This window comes from Girardinichthys multiradiatus, chromosome X (assembly GCF_021462225.1).
Source record: "Girardinichthys multiradiatus isolate DD_20200921_A chromosome X, DD_fGirMul_XY1, whole genome shotgun sequence".
Lineage (NCBI taxonomy): Eukaryota > Metazoa > Chordata > Actinopteri > Cyprinodontiformes > Goodeidae > Girardinichthys > Girardinichthys multiradiatus.
In genome coordinates this window covers 36,236,089-36,263,706 of record NC_061817.1, presented here as the reverse complement: position 1 = coordinate 36,263,706, position 27,618 = coordinate 36,236,089, and the positions used below count along the sequence as shown (strand labels likewise).

Sequence of the window (27,618 nt, the reverse complement as noted above, 5' to 3'; positions counted from 1 at the left end):
AAAAACTGTGTTTGAACTAGTTGGGATCTGGTAAACTACAAACATGAGCTCAATTATTTTCCAACAAAATGATAGATAGAAAAGTTTTAAATGCTATGGACATCCATAAAATTCAATAAATGATAAAGCATGACTCGGTTTTCATTAATTCTTCTTCTGTAATTCCCACAACATAACTAATACAGTTTGTCATGTTAGCATTTGATGAAACGAGCATGTTCTAGTTATTAGCAAATGGGCTTTTTAAAGTGGAGCCTTTGTCATTGCATATCATGCATTGTAATCTTCCATTCAATTATTTAGTCTCACAGCCACACTTAAATGAAAATGTGTTGCATCTTGGCAGGTCATTGATGAGATTTTCCAGTACTGAACATTTAGATTAAAGCTAATAAAAGATGCATGACCTAACTTCCTGTTAAATGAACCAGTAGAAATGATTCTTAAATGTGGTTGGCTTGAATTGTTTCCATTTAGCACGGAAACTGTGCTTTTCCTTTTTTGAAGTCTGTCTGCTGATGTTCTGGTTTTCTAATTCACATTGGGGATTTATTGTTTGCCTAGCACAACCCACGTGCATTAAAATACAAAGTGATTTTTAAAGATTTTCTGAAGTAAGCAGACTTTTCTTTGGTTTGGTTCATCTGAAAAGATAAATGTGCAGGTCCTTGGCCCTCCACCTTGCTGCAGAAAACACAAACATGAGTCCAAATGACATCTATGATGATAGAGTGCAGCTGTGGTATGCATGGCTGCTGGTAACACAAAACCCTCATCACTTTCTGCAGAGCCCTTTGTAATAAAGCAGGGAGGAAATAATTATACGCAGACAGTGCAAGTTAGACTGGGCTTCTCTTTCAACATATAATTTAATATTTCCTTGGTAGGAAATATTAAATTTTCTACCAAGGTAATTTAGTGGTTTATATGCTGATATAAATTGAGCTGGATTTTAAATGCTCGGCATGAAACTATCACTTTCAGTAAACTTTTAAAAGCTTTAACAGATCAGCATGTTGAGTGCTTTTTTGTGTTTGCCACAGTTTAATTTTGATTTTGAAATACCTGTCTGGAGATGTCTGGAGAGCAAAGTTCCCACTGGCAGGTAAAAGAGAGACATTAAGTCTTTGTTTTCTTTAGAAAACACTTATTAACCAGAATCTCTCCTCTTCAAGACCGAAGAGAATTCAAAAGCTGAGGTTAATAAGGAGCCATGGTCTTCATCTGCATGCACAAAGTGGAAGTTGTGTCGGAAACAGCAGGTGGAGCCTGCATTATCTGGCATTGCACAAACAAAAGCGTCTCCCAAGCCAACGAGGAAGGTGTCAGAGAGGAAACACCATCTGTGTGTTGCAGTCGATCCTGACGGGACAACTGCAGTGCTCAGAAAGATCACGATTACATTTAAATTCTGTAACCACAGCAACAAAAGGGAAACAGCAGAGGAAGATCTTGGACAAACAGTTTTTTCTATCTTTTCCTTGCAAGATGTGGCTGTCTTTCTGCAGGAGATAAGAATATAGCTCCCTTAAATTCTAGTATGTTGGGTATATGGACTAAATAAAAATGTTCTGGTCTTTTCAAATCTCAAATGTACAAAAACACATAACACATTCCATATCATCATAATTTATTAAACTGAAACAAAGCCAAAATGGAGAAGCATGTGAAAAAAAAGGTTACCCTTGCTGCATCCGAAGAATCAAAGAGCGAAAAAAGCGTCCAGAAGCTGCTAGTCAAATGAATTTCACTATTTGGTTTTGCTGGTCTGGGCCTTAAACATGTCCAGTAACACAAAGACAAAAACACCCAAGTAAGGAAAATACTGCAGCCCAACTATCTGGGAAACATTATAAAACCTGTTCCAAATGATTTAAAGTCCATTATTCTACGGTGAGAAAGATTTTTTTTAAATGGAAAACAATTTAAGACACATTCCAATCTTCCCAGGAACGGATGTCCCAGAAAATCCACCCCAATGTTAGACCTGCAACGCTCAGACATATTTCTGAATGTGTAAGTTGTGTGTGACTTAAGTGTAAAGTAGAAAAGTCCAGCAAAAAACAAAGAACAGCTTAACATCAAAAACATCCTCCACTTACTGTCAAACATGGTGGTTTTAAACTGCAGGCATCTCACATTCATTTAGTAAACCATGAAATCCTCTGTAGATCAAAGAATTATTGAATATTTTATTCCCCTAGAGGGCCACAACAGATGGTCACACATACTGGTTCTGGTTCTGCTAGAGGGTTCTCTCTGCCTAAATGGTTTATCTCCACTGTCGCCACATGCTTGCTCAGGATGAGGAATTGCTTATTGACTTCATGCAACTGAATTTGCATCCTTTGGTAAAAAAAAAAAAAACTTTTACCAGTTACCATGATCAGCTGACCTGGAATTCTCTGTACTGTAGTTATGATGGAATTGGACTGAATCTTATTACATCTGAATCTGACTATAAAGCTGGAGTTTATTGGCATGAATCAGATTGATCTGAACTGTTTTAAATGATTTGTAATGGGAAATGACTTGGACTTGTTTGTCTTGTCAGCTGCCTTCAGGTGACGTTGTTGTAATTTGGTGTTCAGTAAATAAACTGAATTGAACTAAATAGAAATGCTCAATCTATATTTTAAATATGTTTATTTTTGAACTGAAAATTATTTCTATAAAAGGTTTTGGATTTTGTTTGTGCAGAAAACATACAAGAAAAAACATGCAACTTTCTTTAGGGATAAGACAACCTCAGAGGTCAAAGGTCTCATTTATTATCTAGGGATGACGACAATTACTATTTGCAGAAATATAAAAACAAACGGAAACATTTTTTCCCTCAATGATTTTTACACCTATGTTTGACATTCAGTCTGTTCACTATTACACAATGAATGAGTCAGTCTACAAAATGCTTTCAAATGCAGGACATGTTCAGCGCAATTATCATCAAATAAAACAATTAGCGAACTTTTCACCAGGTATCAAAAAGCTAATAGTTTTCCTGACTTTTTGTTCCAAACTCCTGAAGGACAAGCTGTCTGAGTCATGCCTCCTTTAAGGATGGCAAATTCCAAATCACCATCTAATTAAAAAAAAAACAACAACAGACAAGCAGATTGCACTTTGACAGGTCACTATAACCACTAAAGAAACACCTGAAAATAAAGTGCAGATTAAAAAAAAAGCACACCTGAGGTCTGTTTTTCTGTAGAAAGGTCACATTTCTTTTTCCTTTAGGCACCTTTTTGTCTAAAGGTTGCAGGTGGCAGGTTTTCCATGTAGGATAACAGCAGGGCTTTGAAGCAAGAGTGTTTTTGTGTATCCTGCTGTCAGTGTTGGGCTGATGACTCAGGCGGTGCTATATGTGGTTGGATGTGAGTTCATGCCTGGAATAACTCCGACCAGTTTCAATCTTACACGGTGTCTGGTTCCTACATCTCAGCCCCTCAGTCCCAACCATTTGGGGTTTTTCCACCACATACCAACTGAAGGATAAACTACAAATGATAAAAATGTGTTGTGCATGCTCTTCTCCCAACACAAAGCTGATGCCTGCAGTAATGAGGTAATTATTATGCATATCACAGATATCAAGAGGAATGAGCTTATAAGCTTACAGATTTAATTGATTAAGGCGAGCAGGCCGACACGCCGCTTTGTAACACAGACGGCGCTTTCTTTTATTTGAAGGTCGTGATATTTGAACGACGTATCCGGCTTGTTCTAATTAAATAGAACAATACTTGGGCATGCTGAGGTTCCTAAATGCAATGCAACCTCCACAGAAGTAGTTTGTCACAGCTATTGGAAAAGGTTTTCATGCACTTCAGGGTTTGATGCAAGAATTTTTTTCTGAGTTTTTCTGTGGTGAAACGTGCTCACTACTAAATGCCCTCACGTGCTTCTCCTGAAGATGGTGCAGAACGGTTCCTGTGGTCATGTCAAACTATATGCAATGAAAAACCTAAACAAAGCAGCGAAACAGAGAACCTTGAAAAGGGCTCCATTTTATGAGTTTTTATTTCATTTCCTATGTGCTAATAGTGCCGGTGTATACATATCTTGATTCCTGTTTGTGGTTGCTAAAGGAGTAAATGTAGCTTCAATATAAATTACAAAAAATACAAATACTGGAGCATTTCACAGTAAGTTAAGTTTTTAGTAGACAGCCAAACATATTCAAGCTACCAGCATTGCTGTTAGGACTTCTGTGTAACAGCATCTTTATAGCATCCTGCACTCTCATTGGCATTAATCTTTTAAATAATCTTTTATTGCAGTAGCAAAGTCTTTTACTGAAAAAAATAGAAAAAATACATTCTTTAATGAGAGTTTACTCAGTGGAAAACTGACTATTCCTCTTTGGACTGTTTATTTCAGCTGACCCTACAGATTTTCTATATGAATCGAATCCTAGCCTGAGATCTTAATGCACAAAGTTTTTATGTTCTCCCTGTGCATGCGTATGTTCTTTCCAGGTACTCCCACAGTCCCAAAAGATGTATGTAAAGTCAACTGGTCTCTAAAGTGTCCATAGGAGGTAAGTGTGTGATTGCATGGTTGTTTAGCTCTGTGTTGAAGATAGGTTAAGGCTCCCCACGACCTGACATTGATTAATGGATTTAGACTAGATGGATGGGTGGATGCTTCTCAAATAAACCATTGTGATGTGGACCCCAACATCCCTCTCTTTGATGCAGTTTATAACTGTGGTTTTGTAGCCATGTTGCCTTGTCTTGCTCATTTTGAAGGGTGGCTGGTAGAAATGGGCCCCAGAGTTGCATCATATTTATACCCCAGGAAAAGTTCTGGATTACTACATTAAAGTTCATTAACCCCTATTTATTTAACAAGAGTTTTCTTGATTATCCAATTAGTGCAGCACTAGTGATTCAATAAAAACAACTATTTTATAACAAGGGATTATCTTCTCCACTGAATAAATGTAGTCGTATTAAAGGTTGGATGTTTTAATGTTTTGGTGTCACATTAAGCTACTGTAAAACAGGATGAATTTATGTTACGCATCTTTACCTGCAGTGCCAGTAAATGTGAAGGGTGCCATGGATAGAATATTTACCACAATAAACTCAGCTACTGCTGTGTAGCATTTTTAAAGTAAAAACATTAATTTCAGTACAAAACAAAGTCATGTCATTAATAGCTCTTCTTCTGTCAATCTATTTTTTACATCTCGCTTCTTTTTAGAGACTTGTTTATTAAACACCACTAAACAATATTGGATATGTGAGTTCAAAGAAATCAAACAGTTTTAATGAGCCATGACTAAGTGAACGCTGCATTTCAGCTGATTATTGTCAAAAAATATAAAAAATATGTTAAGAGCAAAAATCCAAACAATTATATTTTTTCATGCTATTAATTCTAAACTTTCAGAAACACTCGGTTTGATGACTGCCAATGTGAAATAATAATTGTTAATGAGCTTGAAACAGAAGACAACATCTAACAGATGGAGAACTTTGAGTATAGCAGAGACAGACATGCTAGAAATGATTTTGGATGCTTGCAGAAAGAAAATCTTTGCCCAATGAATCGGTGATTAGGAGTTGTGTTGTTGTAATTTGGCTGAACAACAGGCTCTTAGTCACGTGTGCAGGATTGTCTTCACCTGAGCAGCAGCAGCTGAATGTAGGAGGCTGTGTGATGCAATGTGACCTGGATGAAACTTGGAGGATACTTATCTAATGTGGGGCAGCACAGATTGCATTGTATCCACAGGGCTGAGTATCTCTGTACTTCAGGGACCCAAAGCGCTTAAAGAGCTGGTCTATTCTGTCACATCCTGACAGCCTCGGGTCTGTTTGACTCGGCTTCCAGCCAGAACCAAAAAGGAAAATTAGAGAAATTTACTTCATGTTCACTCTGCAACAATTAAATCAAATCAAAACTCAGGAGCACTCAGAGATTACAGCTTCTCAGAGCATGAACCCAGATGTGGTTTAACCTGCGTATTTATAGGTTTAACATCTTGCAGTTAAATTGGCAAGACTTGTTAATATTGGTAATTTACAAAAACACTCTAAATCTGTAATTGTTCCTCCTTGACTAGAGTTGCAAACCAGGCTAAATGAGATTAATTACCTGCATCCACTTTTGTCCCTTTTAGTGAGCACACCAGCCTAAACCAAATCGCAAGAGAGGAACATAGAAGCTCAAGGTTTTGTGCAGGTAGAGCAGTAATAAATGCCAGTTATCGGCATGAGGGTGAGCAGTAAAAATAAGATTTTATTGATTAATTTAGGCAGCAGAGTTGACTATACAGATCTTAATTACAAGATTATCTGTGACAGGCATAGAAAGAGAATTGGTACAGCCATAGTTATACTTCCACCCTTAAACAAAGATAAAGCCAAACTCCCAAAACTACAGCTTTTTAATTGGTAACATTTGCTAATGATGAATGATTGAAATGCCTTTGATTATCTGGCTGTTGCTAACTTTCTTTAATCCTAAAAAAACCCAGAAAGCATGTACTTTTTTTTCCCAAAGGACAACATCCATCTATTTCCTTTGTGGGTGGATAGGATGCTGACACCTTTCTCCAGAGGTCATTGGATGAGTAACGGGGTACCTTGACAGGTCGCCAGTCTGTTACATGGTAACGAAATGACACACAGGAAAAATAAATCATGGATGCACCAACTTAGACCTAAGGTGACCTTAGAGTGGCCAGTTAATCAATTCTGCATGTTTTTCGGACTGTAGGGGGAAGCCAGAGGACATGCAACCTCTGTGCAGAAAGTCAAGACTGGATTTGAGCCCAGGACCTTCTAGCTGCAGGATAAAACTGCTACCACCTGCACCATTGTGGGTCTTAATGTCTTAATGTTTAACTAAAGCTGAAAGGAAACACAGGCTGTATTATAGTAACAATCACAATGAAACTTTAGGAGACATAAGGACACATTACGGACATCATCCTAATCATCAAATGGATGACCTTTTGTTCAAGTGAACATTGTGTTGAATCACTCACTTTCACCGGCCACTGTATTAGGTATTGTTACTCTTGGGTCCGATCCCACCTTTGCCTTCAGAACTGAATTTATTCTTCAAGGCACAGATTCAACCAGCTGTCAGAATAATTCCTCAGAGGTTTTGGTTTATATCAACATGCTATCATCACACAGTTGCTGCAGATTTGCCTGCTGCACATTCATAATGTCAAACTCATCTTCCACCACATCCCAAAGATACTCTATTGGGATGAGATCTGGAGACTGTGGAAGGTGTTGGATTACATTATGGTCATAAAGAGAGGGACATGGTCAGCAAGGTAGTCTGGGGGGGAGTTCAAACAATCATCAACTGGTACTAACAGGACCAAGGTCTGCCAAGAAATATTCCCCACACCCTTACACCACCACCAGCAGCCTGAGCTGTTGATACAAGACAAGATGGATCCGTGCTTTTATGTTTTTAAGCCAAATCCTGACCCTACCGTGTGACTGCTGCAGCTGAAAACAAACCTTATTGGTGCAAACATTATTTTTCCAATCAGTTGGAGTACAATGTTGATGGGCCTGTGTGAATTTTAGCCTCAGAGATTGTTGTGCGTGAAAATCCCTGAAAATCAGCAGCTGCTGAAATACTCAGACCGGCCCATCTGGCACCAACAATCATGTCACGTTCAAAGTCACTAAAATCCTCGTTCTTCTTCATTCTGATGCTCTCTTTGAACTTCAGCAAGTCGTCTTCAACATGCATGGAGTTGTTGCCATATGATTGACATATAATTTGTCATTTTATCAGGTACACCTAATAAAGTAGTCTGTGAGTGTATTTCTCAGCTGGCCTGTGCTTTGAACTTGGTCATAGAACGATATTCAGTGTACGCAGACAGGATGATGATTATGCCTCCTGAATCATAGATGGCATCAAACTGAGCACAGTACCAGATTCAAAGCATCAAAACTACTGAGAGTTATAACCTTTTGTTTGTCCTGAAAAAATGTTTTAAATAAAAAGAGAAACATCTTCAAGAGCTAAAACAACAAGTCTAGTTTCCTTCTACTCTACTACTCTTCAAGATGGCCATCCGTCTGCTATTTCTTTCTATGCTGCATTTCTGACAGTGGATTTTAAATTTATTGAGTGTTTTGTGTTGGAATCACCTGCAGTCTTAAGAAAACAGCAAACCACTGAAGAGTGAGTCAGCCTAAATGCATTGAGTGTAAATTAATTCTAACTTTTGACCTCACTCTGGTTCATACACCCCTGAATTGTAAAAATCTCTAACAGATACACTGTATAAGTAGGTGGAAGATGAATCATCAAGAAAACTGCGGTGTATAAAACGAAAACCTTGCAAGAAAATGACGTTTGCCTCTGTTTTGCTTGTAAAGAAGTTTGGCTGACTTGGAGCTTTGTCTCTAATCTGCCTTATTGCTTCCGGTGACTTTCTTTGGCAACACAGCTAAAATGACTCATTAATGAACATCAGCAACAGTGTTACTACAGAGAAGCACTAATATTTATGTAAAGTGGCTCAGGATGTTGGCAAACTCGTGCCCAGGCTCTAGTCTGAAATTCTGTTACCCAACATGATTATCATCAGCTTGGCATCTTGGATCTGTGAACAGATCCAATTGCTCTCCAAAATAATGCCTCTAACAAGAGCCAACAGTGTGACAGCACGTCTCACGCAATCAGCTGCAATGTCACACAAGTCAAGTGAAGCTCAGTCGCGTCTGAAGACATCTTGTCGAGGAAACTGACCGCAGATCCGGTCAGCGCCTCCGGGCTCCGTTGTTCCTTTGTCACAGCCAAATGTAAGCACGGATGCACACTCGCCTCCTTGGGCCGGATACTGGTTTCTACCCTCTGGATCACAAGTTCAATTAATTTCACAGTTGGCAGCACCCGCAGTCATTTCACTGGGGCCTGTTGTCTGGAAGTGGAGAGAAATAGGAAGAATACGTCGCAACCAGAGCTACAACCGCTTGGCTGCTCCTCCTCTTCATCCCCTCCTCTCATGAAGGCTTCAATAGCTCGGAGCCACAGCCGATCTGATAGCGCCATGGCTCTGCAGCATATTAAAACTCACATCATGACGATAAGGCGAGATGAGACGGATGCATGCATCATTACTGCTGTGTGAAGATGCCTCTCTTCCACCTCCTTCAGCTGAAATGTTGGAATTTAGCAGGAAGTAGAGGTCATTAAGGAGCTAATTCACACTCTGCAGATCTGTTACAGGAATGAGATGTAATCTCATACAGAAGTGATTCAAACATGAGCCAAAGTTAAGCTCATGTCAACATGTGGATATAAACATTTTCATCACAAAAAGGATAAAGAGGTTAATATTCAGCTTCAGTAGCTTTTATAGACTGATGTGTTTCTTTTAAAGTAGTTTCTTCAGGAGCAACAGATTTTTATCACTTTTGTTACATTCCTGTAACCTATAGTTTCTACCTCACTATAAAGATATGATGAGATGATGTAGGACAACATGGTATTTCATAAATAAATGAGAAATTAAGTTTAGCAAAAAATTGAAGCTTGTGTGAAACCTTTCTGTTCTGCAGAACAGGACAAATTGTAACTATTGTTTTAATCTGTCATTAAATGCTAACCTTTTAAAACGTACAAAGTTAGGTTAATAAATGTACAGCTTCTTTTAATTCCTGGATTTTATGTATCTGTTCATTACAAAAATGATCTTGTCTTTACCAGGTTTTCAAAATGTTTAAATCAAACCTCAAGTCAGGGCAAAAGACGATAACCAAGATTTTTGTTTCAAAATGACTTAAATAGTTTTATCTAATGATTTGAAATCTTGTTCAATACCTTCTTTTTGAATCTGTCCTTAAAATAACTGACTAGATAATTGCTTAGATGTAGGATATTGTATAAAAAAATAAACATAAACTAAATTAGCAATAAACTTTAACAATCTGATTCTGTCCGACATCGTGCTTTGCATATTGTTTGGTTCCATATGCTAAATTGCTGTATCTTGTTATTTTTATGCGTGATATTTTAATCAAGTTATATTGTCTAAAACACATTTTGTGTAGATAGATATAGTAATATTTAAAAATCAGAGCTCTGTGAGTTTAAACACAGACAGTAGACGACAGGGAAAAACAAAGTGTCAAAAAGCCAAAACTTTTCTAAAGTCACAGACGAAAAAAAAACTTGCTTAAATCAAACTTATTGGTCATATATCCTCAAACTGCTGGCCTTCCTCTTGGGATTGACTTTGTTTCAAGGGTGACCTGGTTTCACTTGTGCGTGGCGTATCCTCACAGCCGGTTAGTGACAAAATGCAGATATGACCTCCCGACTCCTGCTGTCTATCCATCCGTCCATTTTCCATACTGCTTATCCCATTCAGTGTTACTGGAGCCTGACCATGAAGGCGCAGGAGAACGACCTGGACACTGCTGTGGTGTAAAAACTTTCTGGATCACTGGCACAAATCTGAGCACAAGTATGTCACAGAAATCCTCAAAGACAGGCAGAAAAGCTCAGTTTTCTTCAGTGTGAGGCAGCAGAGCTGCTGTGAGCTTCAATCTTCTAAATTTACACAAACCATCTGACGCTGATCGCGCTTTGCCAACATTACACACAATGAGAGCAATGTTTGCTGGTATTATAATGAACCATGCTGCATTCCTGCCTCCGCCCAGCTGGCGTCGCCTCTAATGAGCGCTACGAAATGTGCTCGCACAGGTTGTTGTAACATCCCTGATGGATGGCCGGCTGTAGAAAAGCCATGCTCCCGTTTGCTTTTACATCTTTAATGTCTTTTCAGTTGAGCAGGCCAGTGAGTGCTGGTTGCTTTTCCAGCACAACACACATGGGACGACTCTAATCACAGAGACACTCTTTCAGCTCTCACACCTCTGGCCTATTCAGACTTGCTCTGCAGAAAGCCTGCAGCCTCAGATCATTATGTCACAGCTTACCATCGTGCAGAAGATGATTTTATTTTCCATCTATGGTTATTTCTTTGTAAAGCTTCAATCAATGACTTTCAGTGAATGTAGGATGCAAGTGATTGCCGGTCAGCTCGAGGGGTCACAGAAAATCTGTGGGCGGCTTAGCTTCTCCCTTTCACGATAAACACTCCGAGGCGCTCACTAATGAAGCATTTACAGGAGTCCCCACCTGTGTCGTCAAGTTGCGGTTGTAATTTTTGCATACAATTATCATCCATTTGTGCCTGCCGCGAAAGCTCTCGCCGCTGCTCGCAATTTGACACTCAAGCAGCACCCGTGCTGGGTGGAGAGGCCGGTGAAAGAGTTTCAGTTTCATGTAAGGGGAAGAGACAAAATCAGGTCCATATATAATATGATGCAGATTTGTTTACATGTAAGAAATTCTGATGAAGCTTATTGTTCTTTTACCAAGACCTTTATTTTACTGGAATCAGCTCTTATTGTAGATGTTTGAGACTACAGAAAGATGCTACAGCCGACAAAAGTGTTCTTCGACTTGAAACATACACAGACGTTTAATGAGTAATTAAGATTATTTATTATTCACCTGAAAACATCCAAATTTACATTAATGGAATGATAATGCTGCAACAAGAGTTCTGATGAAAATTAAAAAGAGAGATCATATTTCTCCTACTTTAGCTTTCCTTCATTGGCTCCCTGTTAAATCCAGAATAGAATTTAAAATTCTCCTCCTCACATATAAAGCCCTTAATGATCTAACTCCATCATACATCAGAGATCTGATTGGTCCATATGTTCCTAACAGAGCACTTCGTTCTCAGACTGCAGGTTTACTGGTGGTTCCTAGAGTCTCTAGAAGTAGAATGGGAGGCAGATCTTTTAGTTATCAGGCTCCTCTCCTGTGGAACCAGCTCCCAGTTTTAGTTCGTGAGGCAGACACCCTGTCTACTTTTAAGGCTAGGCTTAAAACTTTCCGTTTTGATAAAGTTTATAGTTAGAGTAGCTTAGCTTATCCTGAGCTATCTCTGTAGTTATGCTGCTATAGGCTTAGACTGCTGGAGGACAAAATGACCACTTTCAAACCTCTTCGCTACGTTCTCACACTACTCTCCAATTTTGCATTATTTGCTGTTATTTCAGCTTTTAACCTTGTTCTCTCTTTTCTCTTCCTAGAAGCTACACCTGGCCTGACTCTGTGTCTACCCGTGACACCTTTCTGGAGAGAGGCATCGTCCAAGCTTCTGCTGGCAACAACTTAATGCTCACCCTCTACCGATGATCCACATGGCCCTGTCTTTTAGTGTTTAACCCTTTCTCTCTCCTAGACATGGCTACTGACTGAGCTTCTACTGTAACAAACTATGTGCTCTCTTTCAGACTCTAACCTTGAAAACTGGCTCAGAGTTGATCTGTTCTTTCTTTCTAGATGAAACGACTAAAGGAGCTACATCCATTAACATTTACTTTTCCTTCCCATAGAAAGTACTCCTGGATCAGTGCTTCTTTGTTCTCTTTGTGTCTCTGCTCTGTTCTCTCAAACCCCCAGTCGGTTGTGGCAGATGGCTGCTCACACTGAGCCTGGTTCTGGTTCTGCTGGAGGTTTCTTCCTGTTAAAAGGGAGTTTTTCCTCTCCACTGTCGCTACATGCATGCTCAGTATGAGGGATTGCTGCAAAGTCAACGCCAGTGACTGTCCACTGTCTCTACATGCTCATCCAGGAGGACTGAATGCTGCAAGTCACTGACTGGATGCAATCTGCTGGGTTTCCTTAGATAGAAAAACTTTTTATCCAATTTGAATAAATAACTGAATCTGACTGCACTGTTCAATGGTTAGGATTAATTGGAATGTATGAACCTGACTGTTGTGAAGTGCCTTGAGACGACATGTGTTGTGAATTGGCGCTATATAAATAAAACTGAATTGAATTGAATAAATGATTACTAAGTCTTTTACCAAGACAAGTCTGGTTTTCTCTTTTCAGTTGAGCGTTTTGATTTTTATCTGGTATATGGTTTTTTAAACACATTTTGCATAGAATTTCCCATTTTTTAATCACTTTTCTTAATTTGTTTTCATTTTCTGACAGTGCATTGCAGAAGTGTTTAATCTACTTAAACTTTTGCATATTTTGTTAAGCTTCAAAAGCTTCAGTTTTACTTGTAAAGTAGTGAATAATTATGAAGTGGAAGCAAACTGATATACGGTTTTCAACATCTTTCACAAATAAAATCAGAAACATTTAGTGTCTGTTGGTATTCAGTCCTCTTTACTCTGACATCACTAAGTTAGATCCAAACTATTGCCTTCAGAAGTCACATGAAACAGTAAATAGAGTCCACCTGACTGTAATTGAATCTAATTATAAACAGAAATGTTATTTTAAAGGTTTATTAGAAAACATTACAGAACAACCAGCATCATGAAGCCCAAGGAACCCAGCAGACAGGTCAGGGAGGAAGTTGTGGAGACGTTTAAAGGAGGGTTAGGTTCTAGAACAATATCCCAAGGCTTCAACTTATCCCAGAGGTCTGTTCAATCCATCATCTGGACATGGAGAGAGGATGAACCACCTGCAGACCAACCAAGACGTCCACCTAACCTGACAGTAACATACACTGACTTTTGTGGTTGTAATGTGACGAAATGTGCAAACATTCATGGGGTATTAATACTTTAAAATTTGTTGAGTTTGGGTTTCTATTTACAGAAAAAAATTATTTTATGAAGAAAGACTGTCCGCATTAATAACAGAAATCATAATAAATCATTCCAGAAAACTCATCACATCCAACTAAGGAAATGTTAGACTCGTGGTGGTCAAACCAGGGCGTGATCTGGTCTTCTGAGTGGATTTCTGCAAGATGTGTTTACAGTGTCATGTTGTGTGTTCTGAGATAATTGCTGATGCCTGCCTGAAATATGTGAAACTGATGCAAAGGCACTGACTTCATGTCACGTGTATAGTATAGATAAGGCATGAGTCATCGCACAGCCTGCACAGGCGGCAGGATTGATTAAAATATCGTTTCCATCAGGCAATGAGAGACAGACTTTCTGTCTACTTGTAATCAGAGTTTTGTATCAAATCTGTGTTTTCCGACGAGAAAAGGTACAGATTTGAGAAAATATCTTAAATATTTAAACTATCTGAGTTGGAAGGAGTTGTCAGGCTATGAACGAGTCAAAGTTTTCTTCTTTTTTGGTTCCAGCTGGTATCCGGACGGGGTAATTTTTTAACAATGCAGCCATGTCCACTCCTTCATATGAAGTACCTTGCAGGATCTAAAGATCTTTTACAGATCTTTTAACTGGCCGGAAGTCATTTAATACAACGTTCAGTTTGAGGGACCTCTGTAAACAGGTTGGTATGAGTGCTAAAAGCCCAGATTCTGCAAAAATCTTTGGCTAAAAAATCAAAGGCTTTCTTTCACAGAAAAATCTGCGCAACCCATCCAGAACATTTACTGGTATTTCATGAAACTTGAGTCCTTGACCTCAAGTCAAAGTCAAATCTGGGATTTACATCCCGACCTCTTGCCCAGTACAGATTTGAAATGAGAACTAGTTCTCTTTTTTCTGATCTGGTTAAAAAAAAGGTTAAAGAAATCAGTGGAGTGCAAGTCACTGTCAAGTCTCAATTCTAGTCCATGTTCTAGACTCCAGTTATCATCTCCGTTGCCAGCTCTCGTTATTTACTACATTCTGGAAGTTTCCTGGTTTGAATCCAATCCCTCTGCATAATCAAAGAAGACTCTTTTCCAAATAAATAACACTATGCCTCTCTGCCTCAGGCTTGCATGAATCTAGCCTCCTTACTAATTCTCCTCATCCCAATACAAGCATTGGTTGTGATTGGGGGAGCTGTGCGGCGTTTCCATGTCCAGCTCTGCTTCATCCTTTCCCTCCAATGATTGGAGGTATTGACATATTGAGATATGAGAGGTATTGACAGGTGGAGCACAGAAAAAGACAATCTGCATCCTAAACGGATTTAACACGTTACTTTGTGCTTTCTCATGGCTCTGCCATTCAGTTCCCCACTTTGTTATGCTGCTAACAGCATTTCATGGTGCATTAGCCCGCGGTCTTCACAGAAAAGGACGTGAAAGTGCAGCTTGACTCATTCATGCCTCCGCTTTCTGAGCTGCAGCTGGGCAGGTGAACTAATGCGTATTAAACTTGGCATATGGTTCATTAGCACATGGGATAAAAATACATTTATAATTAAAGTACTCCATTATTCTTTCAATAAAGATGCTGGAGATGCTGTTTGAACTTTTCACAGCCTCTTGAAATCGTGTATAATGCCTTCTGTGATTCATTAGAAGCCTTTTATTGTCCAAAATTCCTCTGTATAACGTCTTCATCTTCTGTGCCATCTATATTAATACGCCTGGAAACTGAAAACTGTGTTGTGCATTTATATTCCGCTCTTCTGAGTCAACGCTTTTATCTTTTGCTGCAATTACAGCAGCATGTATTTAGTTGGGGTATGTGTCTACCAGCTACGTCAAAAAACGGAAAGTTTTTACCATTTACATATTTCTCTCTCTTAGTAAATCAATCCAAAAATAATAAACTACAAAAAACCCTGAGCTGAAATACAACAGTTTAAAGACAACGGTTTGAAAGGGATGTAGGAAGGAATGAAATGGCAACATGTTGGGTGACAAATACTGGAACAAATTGTTGAGGGAGTAAATTATGCTCATAATTTTTAGGTGGTGCAGTTCTTAGTACTGCTGCCTTGCAGCAAGACGTTCCTGGTTCAAATCCCAGCCAGGGGCTTTTCTGCAAGCTGTAAAAACTGACAGCTCCCTTAGGTAAAATGCACTATTTTTTCTTTTAAAATCCACCTGTTATAATCCATTTTCTACACAGAATGTAAGTTTGTGTTTTTCAGTGTTTAACTGATAGTTGTAAATTGTCCTGACTGTTCTTAAGCTTGTGAGAGTTTAGACCATGCAAATATAAAAGTTCCCTTTACTCATAGTTTTAACGCAGCTTTTCAAGTTTTGTTTCTAAGTTAAGAGACATGAAATGTATTACACTGCACGGAGTTTGCAAGTTTCTCCCATGATTGTGTGGGTTCTCTCCACATACTCCAGCTTCCTCTCACAGTCCAGAAACATGACATTTAGGCAAATTAGTCTTTCTAAATGAGTGTGTGTGCACCAGTCTTGAACGAAGGCGGCCCACACCGAGTAGTTTAATTTATTTCTTAAACATTTTGATCTTTTGGGCCAGTGTAAAAAAAAGTGCTGTAGCCAAAACACACAAAAAAGGTTAAAATGTTTATTTTGATATGTTCTTCTCTAACATGCCTGCTTAAAGAGACTAACATTCCTCCATGCTCTTGTCAAACACAACCCTGAGTCACCAACGGAAAAAGGTCAAATTTTACCCGTCATCATTATTTGTGGTGAAGCATAGAAGTGGTGAAGCACACCGGCTTGTTGGTAAAAGTTTTAATGATCTACAGTCTCAGGCTGCCCCAATAAAGCAGTAGCAGCAGGAAACTTGTTTTAATAAAGATAGTGGGATAAACTGGTAAATATGCAAGATTCATAACATACGGATTCAACAGTCTGCATTCACCCTGAGTTTTCAGTAATTATGTGACGGACATTGTAGTGGTCAAGAAAGACTATAAAAATAGGAAATTGTCACACGATCGTTTCTTGAAGTTTCTCAAATTGACAAGTTACAGTTTTGTTTGCTGCTGGAAGGTGAATTTCGAGGGAACAGACTGTGGTGAGAGGACTGTACACTGTAAAATAACCAATCAGTGGGCCAAAAGTTGATAGGAAGTTTGTAAAACTGGAAACTAGAGCTACTAATTTATCATCCAACCTGTACGGACTTACTTTAGCTATAAACCATTATTGTTTTTAGTCACCTCATCTTATCTTACCTGCTGTTCAGTTACATTTAAACTTTGCAACCCGACAAACACATAGATTTTATGTAATTAACCAACAGAAAGTGCTTGTGGAGTTTAAGTGAAATTCTTCATGGCTTTAAAATGCTTCCTTAATAAATAACTGAAAAGGGTGGAGGGTATTTGTATTCAGTCTGAATCAATACTCACCCTTTCACTGCAGTTACAGATGCAAGCCTTTTGGAGTGTGTCTCTACCAGCTTTGCACATACCATATAGACACTAAAACATTTGCCCATTCTTCTTTGCAAATCAGCTCAAACTCAGTCAGAATGGATAAAAAAGCATCTGTCAACTTCGATTTTACCAATTTGTGGATTTCGTTCTGAACTTTAGCCACTCTATTCTAATACATGCATATGCTTTGATCTAGACCATTCTACTGTATGTCTGACTGCATGTTTAGTGTCTTTGACTTGTTGGAAGGTGGACATTCACCCCAGTCTGAAGTTTTTTGAAGTCTGCGACAGCTTTTCTCTTCATGTAGTTCCATCGATTAACCTATCAAGTCTAACCAGTATTCCTGTCTCTGCCCCCACATCATGATGCGTCCACCACCATGTTTCATGGTTGGATGGTGTGTTACATGCAACGTTTTTGCATGTGAACCAGTTCAAAGTTCAATTTGGTCTGATTGGACCAGATCACATACCTTCATAAGTAACTAAATTGCAAACAGGACTTTTTATTACATTTTTTAATATGGCTTTCTTCTTGCCCCTTCCAGATTTGTAGAATGTACGTCTGACAGCTGCCCTGTTTACATTCTCCCATCTAGGCTGTAGATCTCTGCAGCTCCTCCAGAGTTACCACGGGCTTTTTGACTGCTTCACTGATTAGTGCTCTCCTTTTCCTTGTGCCTTCCCATTTTTAGATGACTAATTAAACCTCTGAGTTAACTTCTTTACGACTTTCTCTATGACCTATCTGCTGTGTTCCTTGGTCTTCATGATTTGATTGTTCTCTAATGTTTTCTAATTAACCTCTGAGGCCTTCAAAGAACAGTTGGGTACATCCTGAGATTAAATCACACACAGATGGACTCTGTTTAATAATTAAGAGACTTCTGAATGCAACTGGTTGCCCTAGATTTTATTTAGGAATATGAGAGTGAGGAAGGCTGCAACCATAATTTTGAGATTTTAATTTCAAAGGGAAAATCACATTTAGGTTTGTGGTTTTTACATGACAAAATGTAAACTAGGTTAAGATTAATTAATTGTTTTGCAAGGCACTGCAGTGATAGAAAAGCTTCCTAGCTTGCCGAATCATAGATCCTCTCACAAAATCAAATGGAGAACTAAAGGATTTTATTCTGAGCTAACTTTTGTGAGAGATAAGTGATGCTAACACTCATCTACAGCTCCATGAAAAGCAATTTTACCACTTGCACATCTGAAGATTGCGTAATTCTTCACACTCATATTTGTTCTGTTCAGCACTTTTGAAACAGTTTTGGTTGGTAAACAAATTTGCCATGCTCCATCTTTTTGTTCACTTTTCTTTCAACTCTCCACATTCATTACACTATTTGTTTGAAGGATTAAATCTTGATTGGAAGCAGTTTAATGCAACAAAAACCCAGCTTTGAACCCAAAAGTGTATTAAGTAAAAATCGGCTACAATGTAATATTTGTAAATAAATGTTGTCATATGAAGGTTAAAGTAGCAGAGTTGGTATTTTCTCATGAGTTTCTAATACAGCACAAACAAAAGTATTTGCAGACAGCTAAATGAATGGCTGAATATAAATGGACTGTATGTATTTCTAGTTTAAGATAAGAGTGTGTAATATAGGGAGATAACACGAGCTGACCTTCCTTACAGTGAAATCTTCAGATGAGATTTCTAAAGGTAAACATGCTCTACATAATGCATGAGGAGACACTGGATGAGACAGAGTGTTAAGAGGCTATCTCCGTGTGTGTCAGGATGCAATGAATGAATTTCAATTATCAGACGTGCCTGTGTGATTGGAAGACTTGTGGGACTCTCAGTGTGTGAGTTTCATGTAACCAGCCTAATCAGGTTCATTAGCCCGCTATTTAACGGACAGAGGAGATGAGGAGACGAATCAGTTCACATTGTGCATTTGGTGGTTGCAGATTTGTGCACCGTGAGAGGACTTTCTCCCCGCTGGTATGAATCAAGCTCATTGAGAAAGAGGCGGAAATTGCCACTTTGGCAAATACTGCACTGACTTAAAATGACCTGATAAAGGCCAATCACAGTGTTAATGAGGCCTGAAAACTGCAGCAACAAAGTGTTTACATAGACTCCCAGATCAGGAAGGTCACGTCCAAGGTTAAATCTTATTATTGGAGTTTGGAAATATGAAAGTTTTACGTTAATTTATCCAAACAGCAAATTCTTTGAATTTACAGAAGTTTAAACATGCATTCTGTTATAATTTGTAGTGTTTTGCATTATATCCTAGAAAAGCCTAGAGTTGATGCTTTCCAGTTTTTTGGACCATTTCAACATCTCTGGTTCTTTAGTTTTTCAGCTATTCTGTTGTAAATTTGCTGCGGTGTTTGTAAGTAAATCAGCTGTTCACAAAATAAAAGTTTTTTTCTCCATGACCAATAAGATGTGTTTGCTCCTCTGTTTTTCTCGCATGGTGAGTTCTGTGCTGCTGATTCAGAACAGCCACAGGGTGTGAACTGCTCTGTGAATGAAATCTATTTTTGAATATTCTGGGTGTCCGGTCCTGTGTAATTTGATTTTCTGCATCATCTTGGTCCTTTTGCACATATTTTTACTCATTCTTTTTTTCTTTTGGGTACAGTGCATTTTATTATGACCATTTTATAACTCATGTCTGTATGGTTCTTATTTAGGTTTGGTTTTTATTTTTTTTTTACCAAAGGTTTTGTTAATATTTTAGATTTTTGTTGTTTGGTGTCTTTGTCTGAGATATTTATCATATTACTTTGCTAACACTTAGAGATCCATGTGTGTTTGTGACATCAGGCCTGTGTTCGTTCGTTAAGCAGAATAACACTTTCTGTATTATGACTTACATTGACTAAGATGTCCTTCAGGATGATGTTCTTTGTGGTGTTTGAGACAATCTGATGGCAACAAATTGGAAAAAGAAAAAAAAAGGAAAAGGAAAAAAGGCCACCCTAACTTGTTCTTATTTCTTTCAAACTAAACACACTTTTATCAGATAGTGCTGAGCTTATGTTGCAGTGAAGTTGCTACAGAAAATGTTACCAGAAGAGGTAACAGGTTTCAGAGGATCCAGTATAAACATTATCAGAGATGTTCTAATAGAGGCAGTTGTTGTAAACATAGTTCAAAATAACAAAATGGAATTTCTTCACCAATTAGTAATTTGGGTTACATCAACTCTTACCAACAACTGTGACCATCAACTCGCACCATTGGTTTAAAAACTGTAGAAAGTGTCTTGAGTATAAAGTCACTTTCTAGTTATCTGGAGGGGCTGCTGACAGTGAGACTCTCACTTTGTGGAGTTTTCTGTTTTATTCTTTTTTTGCCATGACAGTTATATTCATTGTAGATCTGTCCATATACAAGAAGAAAAAACAGGTTATCTCATCACACTATCAAAGACATTTCGGATAAGATTATTTGGGCATGTCAAAAGATGCCAAACATACTTTACATATGAGCCACTGCAACAGAACTGACTTCAGTTCTACTTAAATTTACCAGCAATAGCTGGTAATGCTACAGACAGGCTTTGTCTGTATTGATGAACATTAACTCACCTCAGGATGCTGTATGCTTGGGGTTGTTGACATTGCTGGGGAGTTTATCCTATTTTCTGCACATGGGTGTCCTCATAAACTGTTCACAAAGCATTAACTTTTATTAGGAGATCATGGAGTTGGAAAAAAAAGAACGTAAAAATAAAAAGAAACACACACTAACCTGATGCATTAGAATACCCTGAATTCCTTCAAAAACGTCAAAGTTTTTGAAGGTTTTATGGAGGAAAACCTGCAGAAATATCTGAATTTATTCAGTATTCCAGTGATTTGACTTGTGCAGTGCCACAACCAAGGGGGCTTTGCTTTAACTTTTGTTTTAGTAAACTAACTGCATAAAACCATGACTTACGACTTTGCAAATATGGTTTTATTTAGTAAAAATTAAATGTCCTTTCAGATATTTGCGAGCTACATGGTGTCACAGTCATGTCGCCTTGCAAGAAGGTCCTGTGTAGGATTCCTAAACTGGGGTCTTTCTGCAGGGAGTTTGCATGCTTTCACAATGCCTCCTGCCCAATGACAGCTCCATGAGACTGCGACCCTGCCACGAATAAGCAGGGATAGACGAATGCTTGGATACTTGCCCAAAAGTTGTTTGAAACTTTACAAAATGCTGATGCACAAACTGCAAAGGCTGCATGAAAGACTCAATTTAGACCCGTGTCTAAATTTGATAAATCTGACATCTTCTTTTTCTTTTTCAGATAAAATCATAAAATATCAAAGTGGCTTTTAGGCAGCTGCAATTTAAAGTTTCTAGATCAAAACAAAGAGTGTGACTCACCTCTTTTAGACTGAATCAATATGAGGCATCACAGTCAGGTTGGTGAACATGAAGCTGCAGAGAGCTGATGACTTCACATGATATGATTTCATCGATCTGTGATCTTCAAAGTTTAAAGTTACAGTCTCCTCAAGTTCACGTACCAAACCGAAGATGGAGAACCAAAAACAGTCAGTAATGGAGGTTAAAAGGGGCAAGTGATACCTTCTTGGCACACTTTGACACCCCTCCATTTGCACCCATGCTCTGCTACATGGACAGACACTGTGGCCCGAGGGGATTACAGCATGGGTAGGGTGCAGGAGAGCAGAGCTTTCCAATAAGACAAGGTGACCCTAAGTGGTTTGGGGGAATGTTTGTGTGTAAGGAGTGGTTGATGCTATTCCCTTAGAGGAAACCAGGGGGACAACTCATGAAAAGTAATTAAGCAGGATGCACATCGGTGGACGCCACAAGCAGGGAAAGCGAGGAGAGAGCAGAAAAAGCCTTGAGGCTGAGTAAACTGTTTGTATACAAGATGCCTGAGAGATGTTCTCTAAACATGCACAGTGGGAATGTTAAACCTCAAAGATTTTTCCAGATACTTTTCTGTTTTTTTCAGCCACAATGTCATCATTGTAACTGCTAAAGGTGACATTTTAGAAATGTATATGTAAAATATTATGTCTTGGGTCCACTGAAGAAACTTTTAGTAAATTAGGAAAACTTAAATGGAGTTGATTTGCCTTGAGGTGCAGCGGCTAAACTAAATCGACTAAAATGATGGATTCTTCTGGGAAACTCATAAATGGACATTTTTCTGATTAAGATAAACTTGATTTAGAACGTGTAATCAAACAAAGATGTCACCTTTGGCTGTTAAGACAATTTTCCCTTTTATTTTTTTTTCCTTGGCTACTGTTCCTTATTTTGAAAAGGAAAAAGACAGAATACCCTGCAATTAATAAAAATGAGCCTTGAAAAATACTCCACCCCTTTAGGGTAAATTTCCAGTTTTGACAAATAGTTCTGCTCTGGTATTTGTTGTAAAAAAAAAACCTGCTGGAATCTAAGATGCTCTGAACATGTTTTCATACTTTTTGTACCTGACCACAACAAACATCGCTGTATTTTATTAGGATTTCATGTGACAGATCAACAGAACATAGCATATAAGCTGTTCAGTTTGTAGCACCCGCTTTTGATGTGGTTGAAGCTGCAAGTCTTTTGCAGTATGTCTTTATAAGCTTTGCAAATCTAAAGAGTTGATCTAGATTAATAAATTGTTTCCGATGAGGAGAGTAAGAAGGCCAGATATATAATTTAAATTTAAAGCATTTGCTCCTACCTTTGAAAAGAACGGTTGGGGGTCACTTCCAACAGATTTTATGCATAGACGTCAATGCTGCTCTTCACTTCATGTCATCAAACATTGCCAGCTTCACTTTTAAAAGCTCACAACTGTCCAGGATACCTCCATTTCCATTTGTGATTTAGGAATAGCCAGAAGCAGCTCAGAGGAGGCTTATGACAGAAATGTGACATGAATATCTCTTGATCTAAATCAACCCATTGCAGCTCTGGCTGTATGTTTAGCTTCTAGCAGGTTTTCTTCCAGGATTGTCGTGTATTTAGCTCTATCCATCCTCCCATCAACCCCAACCAGCTTCCTTGCCTCTGCTGAAGAAAAGCAACCCTGCGGCATAATGCTGGCACCACCATATTAAACAACAGAGATGGTATAACCATGGAAACGTGCAGGGTTAAAGGGCTTTGCATGTAGGCTAAACTGTTTCATCTTTGTCTCTTCTGACCAAAGCACCTTCTTCCCTGTGTTGCTCCCAACATGGTTCGAGGCAAACTGTAAACATGACATCCTATGACTTTTTTTGCAGCAGTAGCTGCCTTAATAAACACAATGATTCTTACAATGCATTGAAAATTGTGGTCGTAATGTGAGAACATCAGAAAAATTGTGAGGGGGTGTAAATATTTGTTAACAAACTGTTAAAGACTGAATTGCAACTTGTTCTTGATGCGAATTATCACATAATTAATAATTTGGAAAGTGAAAATCAGAGGTGGGTAGTAATTAGTTACATTTACTTAGTTACATTTACTTCACTGACTTTTTGAAAAAAAAAATCATCAGTACCTTTGGTTCATTTTTCACTTTTACTTGAGTAACATTATTATGAAGTAACACTACTTTTACCTCAGTAAAGTTTCTGTCTACTCTATCCACCACAAGTAAGTTCACTGGATGAAAGACAATCATGTTTTAACCAAGATACACCAACACAGTTTATATTAAAGTGAAGCTTTTTCTTTGTTCACCAGCTTCATTGTTCTAATCTTTTTTTCTATCTGCTGTGCCTGCTGTATCATTTGGAGGTCAGGATTGTCCTATAATTAGCTGCTGCTTCTCCTAAACTCTGACTACCTTCCCTTTCCCTGCTGCATTTCCATTGCATGATGCTTCCACCACCATGTTTCATAATGGGGATGGTGAGCTCAGGGAGATGTACTTTGTTAGTTTTTTGGCACATAGAAAAGTTTGCATGTAGACCAGAAAGTTTAATTTTGGTCTCATCTGAGCGGAGCACCTTCTCCCACATGTTTGCTCCATCCCCTACATGGCCTGAACTCCAAATACGACGTATTATGGCTTTTCATTCAACAATGCTTCTTCTTCTTGCCACCACATAAAGGCTAGATTTATGTAGAGCACTGATCTAATATTTACATAGTTTTATTTGTAAAAATAAATATTACAAACCGTCCTTTTTATTGCACTTTACAGTTTAGACTGCATTTTGTTGATTTATCACAACAAATCCAAATAAAATGCATCACGATCCTTTGAAATAGTTATGAGGTATGAATAGTTTTTGCAGGGCAGCTCACCCCACCACTAAACAATCTAAATTATGAACCCTAATGACTGATGAGCACTAGAGTCACTGAATGTTTGTAGAGCAGATGTGGCGAGCAGGATGCTGTCCTCTGTGACTCCGTGCACATCTGTCAGTCTCCTTCCTCATGCCAGGAGATGTTTGAGTGAGGTCAGCGTGGTCGCCAGCGGCTCCATGTTAAACCGAGACATGAGCGACAGAAGAAGCTGACAAGACCTCCGCTTTGAAGAGACAGCTTCTGTAATCAGGGCACTAATATGTGTCAGCTGAGAGGGACAGGAAGTGGGGAGACTGCTACAGTCAGAACAGACTGCTTGTCTCGTAAAATGTCTGGAAAATCTAAATTTATTTGGTTTATAAAAAAAGAAACATCTTCTAAGTCAGCTGGTCGATATTTGCTCCCAGGTGTAAATATATTGATATAAGCTCAAATGTTACCATTTGGGAATTATTATTAACCTGCGGTTTTCTTAAAACTATTTTAAATATTACCATTGTTTAGAGTAGGTCTGCTTTGCACACGTAATTGTCTTCGGCCTTAATCCTCACCTTGCCGAATTAAAGTAGTGCTGTTTATGTCTGACATCCTCACTTAGCTTCAGAAATCCTTCCAGACAGATTCATGCATTCATTCAGACCTTTAGCCAAGCGACCACCAGTGGAAACATTTTGGACCATTGACCATGGCACTCCGCTGATCTGCTTGTGTGTGTGAAATGCGAACAACTTCCCTTATCGGGTGCGAGCAGTTACCAGGTGGAAATGTTTGGATAACATACCGTAGGATACGGGAATGTCCAGGTCACCCTGCCAGGACATCTGCCCCGATTCGTCTATGGATTGTTGCGCTGTTGAAAAACAAACAGGTCTCTTGTTTAGGCATTACTCAACATCTCACACAACTTCTGATACATTCAAAATAAAGAGGACAATAACATGGAAATCTACAACTACGCCATGCTGCCTTTCACACTGTCTACCCACAACGTGTGGACGTGTTACTTTGTCTTTAGAAGTATGTGTAAGAACTTTGCAAGATGTCACTGTAAGCCATTATGGACTGCAATGTCCAAGTTTCATTTTTCGAAAACAAAAGTCACATTCTTTTAATTTTTTTTTCTTCCTTATGCCACAGTGCTGTACACAGTCATTTGGCAGAAAGACGATGGCAGCATGACACAGTGAAGTCATCATTATTCTGAACTTAGACATAAAGCTGTGAAGTGAAAAAACAAGAAGAGGATGGGTTACCTTTCAAGTGGCCACGTCCCAGTGTGACAAACCCAGAAGAGATGAAGTTGTGCATGTCTTGTCCTCCGGTACGCAGATTTTCCTTCCCGTAATGACCTGGTGAGATACAAAGGGTGGTAAATGAACATTGTTAGATAAATTTTTTTATTTCATGAAGTATCACTGTATGCATTTTGGAACAATATTTCCCAATAATATATTTAAAAAGGAAAGCTAAGAATTTGTACCAGTAGGTGGCCAGATTAACAGCACTAAATTACAGAGAAACAACATGCATTCTTGTCTGACTTTTTTATCTACAGTATAATTACATTTTCCAGCACACAGATGTAATATTAAAAAAGGTGAAGACAAACCAGGCAGGACAAACAAAACTCAATATCAACACAAAGCAACTGACTCCAAGCACAAAGTATGGGATGATGTCATAATTCTCCCCTAAACCTGCTTTAGATGCAGATTATCTAAAATCTAAGGTGTGATCCACTGCAGCTGCTCTCACAGTATCTCACTTTACCACATATGTTGGTTCAGAAAATAAAATTTACATGAGTCAAAACATGAAGAAATGAAGCAAAGTAGCAAAAAATCATGTCCTGTCACTACTGTAAAGTATGTTTATTCCTCATGATGCAATCCCATTTTGTATAGTGCGTGTGTATTGGAAAATTCACAAATTCACATTGTTCTACTACATTAGGTCAGGTCATGTTACTTTTCACTCATTTGTTGTCTTGTTTTGTTGTCTGAGTGCCAACAAGTGGTAAAATAAATAGCTGAATAAATCAGAAAATAAGACAAGCCTTCCTGCCATGTCAGCCACGTCAAGCATTAAATATGTAGATGTGAATGAAATCTTTATCAGTGCAGACAGAGGGTCTGCATAAAGTAGCATGAGTTTAATTATTGTGAACAGGTGTTTGCTGCAACATTTGTAGAGTTAACAAAAATTATAGCAGTGTTGCATTTATGGTGTCTTTGAGCTACTACACCCTGTAATTTTGGATTTTTGCTGAAAAAAATATCAATGGCACCTGGATCACTAGCTGGAAATGAAAATGCTGCAGCATCAGATGTGTAGAAAAGATACATGGGAGCATTATTTCCTTAAACTATAATCTTACACAACTGATACACAAGTCACATATGGAGTAGTGTGATGGGTTAAAATCATTAAAACTTACAATGACACAAACTGTGTCAGCAGATCCTGGCAACAAATTGTATACTAATAAAGACAGCCTAAAAATATGAAGGTGGGGAAGTTGGGGGTACAAATAGGCATTAATTGACCTAAAGCCCCTGATTTACACATAGGTGCAGCATCAACTGAGGTACCAGTGCCTTGGTAAAGTTGTAAAGTTAATTAAAGAATTATAGTTTCATGTTAAGACAGGCTCTGGCATGTTGGAGACAGATTATTTACTGGTTGGATTTTATCACATCAGACAAATCCATCTTTTTAAGATATAGATTTACTTGCATTTCTAAAAGCTGGTTTCTTAAAGTAAACAGAATCTTTCTCAATCCCCTCTTCGTTCTGCCATTTTAGGAATATCCAAAGATAATGATAAGTATGCTAAACGGGACTAAAGTGGCATTACCGATGAAATTCAGTCTTAGGTGGAAATACTGAATCATCAATATTTATTACAGAGGATGCCAGAAATACCATCAGCATATTTCACAGCTGCCATATTCCTATTTGTCAGTTTTTGTCTCATATTTTAACAGCTTTTTAGCTTATAGATACATTTGATTTCATGAGGTTTTTTTTGTTAGATTACAAGTTGGTAAAAACTGACTACACATAAGTGCCCCTCTTTTGGACTTCCCTTGTGTGTAAATGTCTGAATTGCAATTTGCACTATAGCATTGTAACTCTAAAAAAGTGCTGTAACTGTGAAAGGCCAGTATAAACACAAAGGCAAGACAAGGTGCTGGCTTCTACAATAGAAGCACTCAATTGAGCTGTCCATCACAAAGCAAGACTTGTAAGGAAATTAAAGAATGCAGCATCCAGCAGACTAAAAGAGGACAAAAAAAATGTGAGAAGAAGGTCCAA

At 38.4% G+C, this 27,618-nt stretch overlaps 1 protein-coding gene across 4 annotated transcripts in view; it reads right to left on the bottom strand.

The window, feature by feature from the left end:
- The window catches only part of LOC124863584 (protein shisa-6-like), a 104,320-nt gene that overhangs the window by 56,858 nt on the left and 19,844 nt on the right, over positions 1–27,618 (bottom strand). For all 4 annotated transcript variants that reach the window (XM_047358030.1, XM_047358032.1, XM_047358031.1 and 1 more), the window contains exons 4-5: positions 25,554–25,649; positions 25,082–25,150 (exon numbers count right to left, since the gene is read on the bottom strand). In XM_047358030.1, the coding sequence (XP_047213986.1) occupies positions 25,082–25,150; positions 25,554–25,649 (165 nt within the window). The remainder of the gene's footprint in view (positions 1–25,081; positions 25,151–25,553; positions 25,650–27,618) is intronic.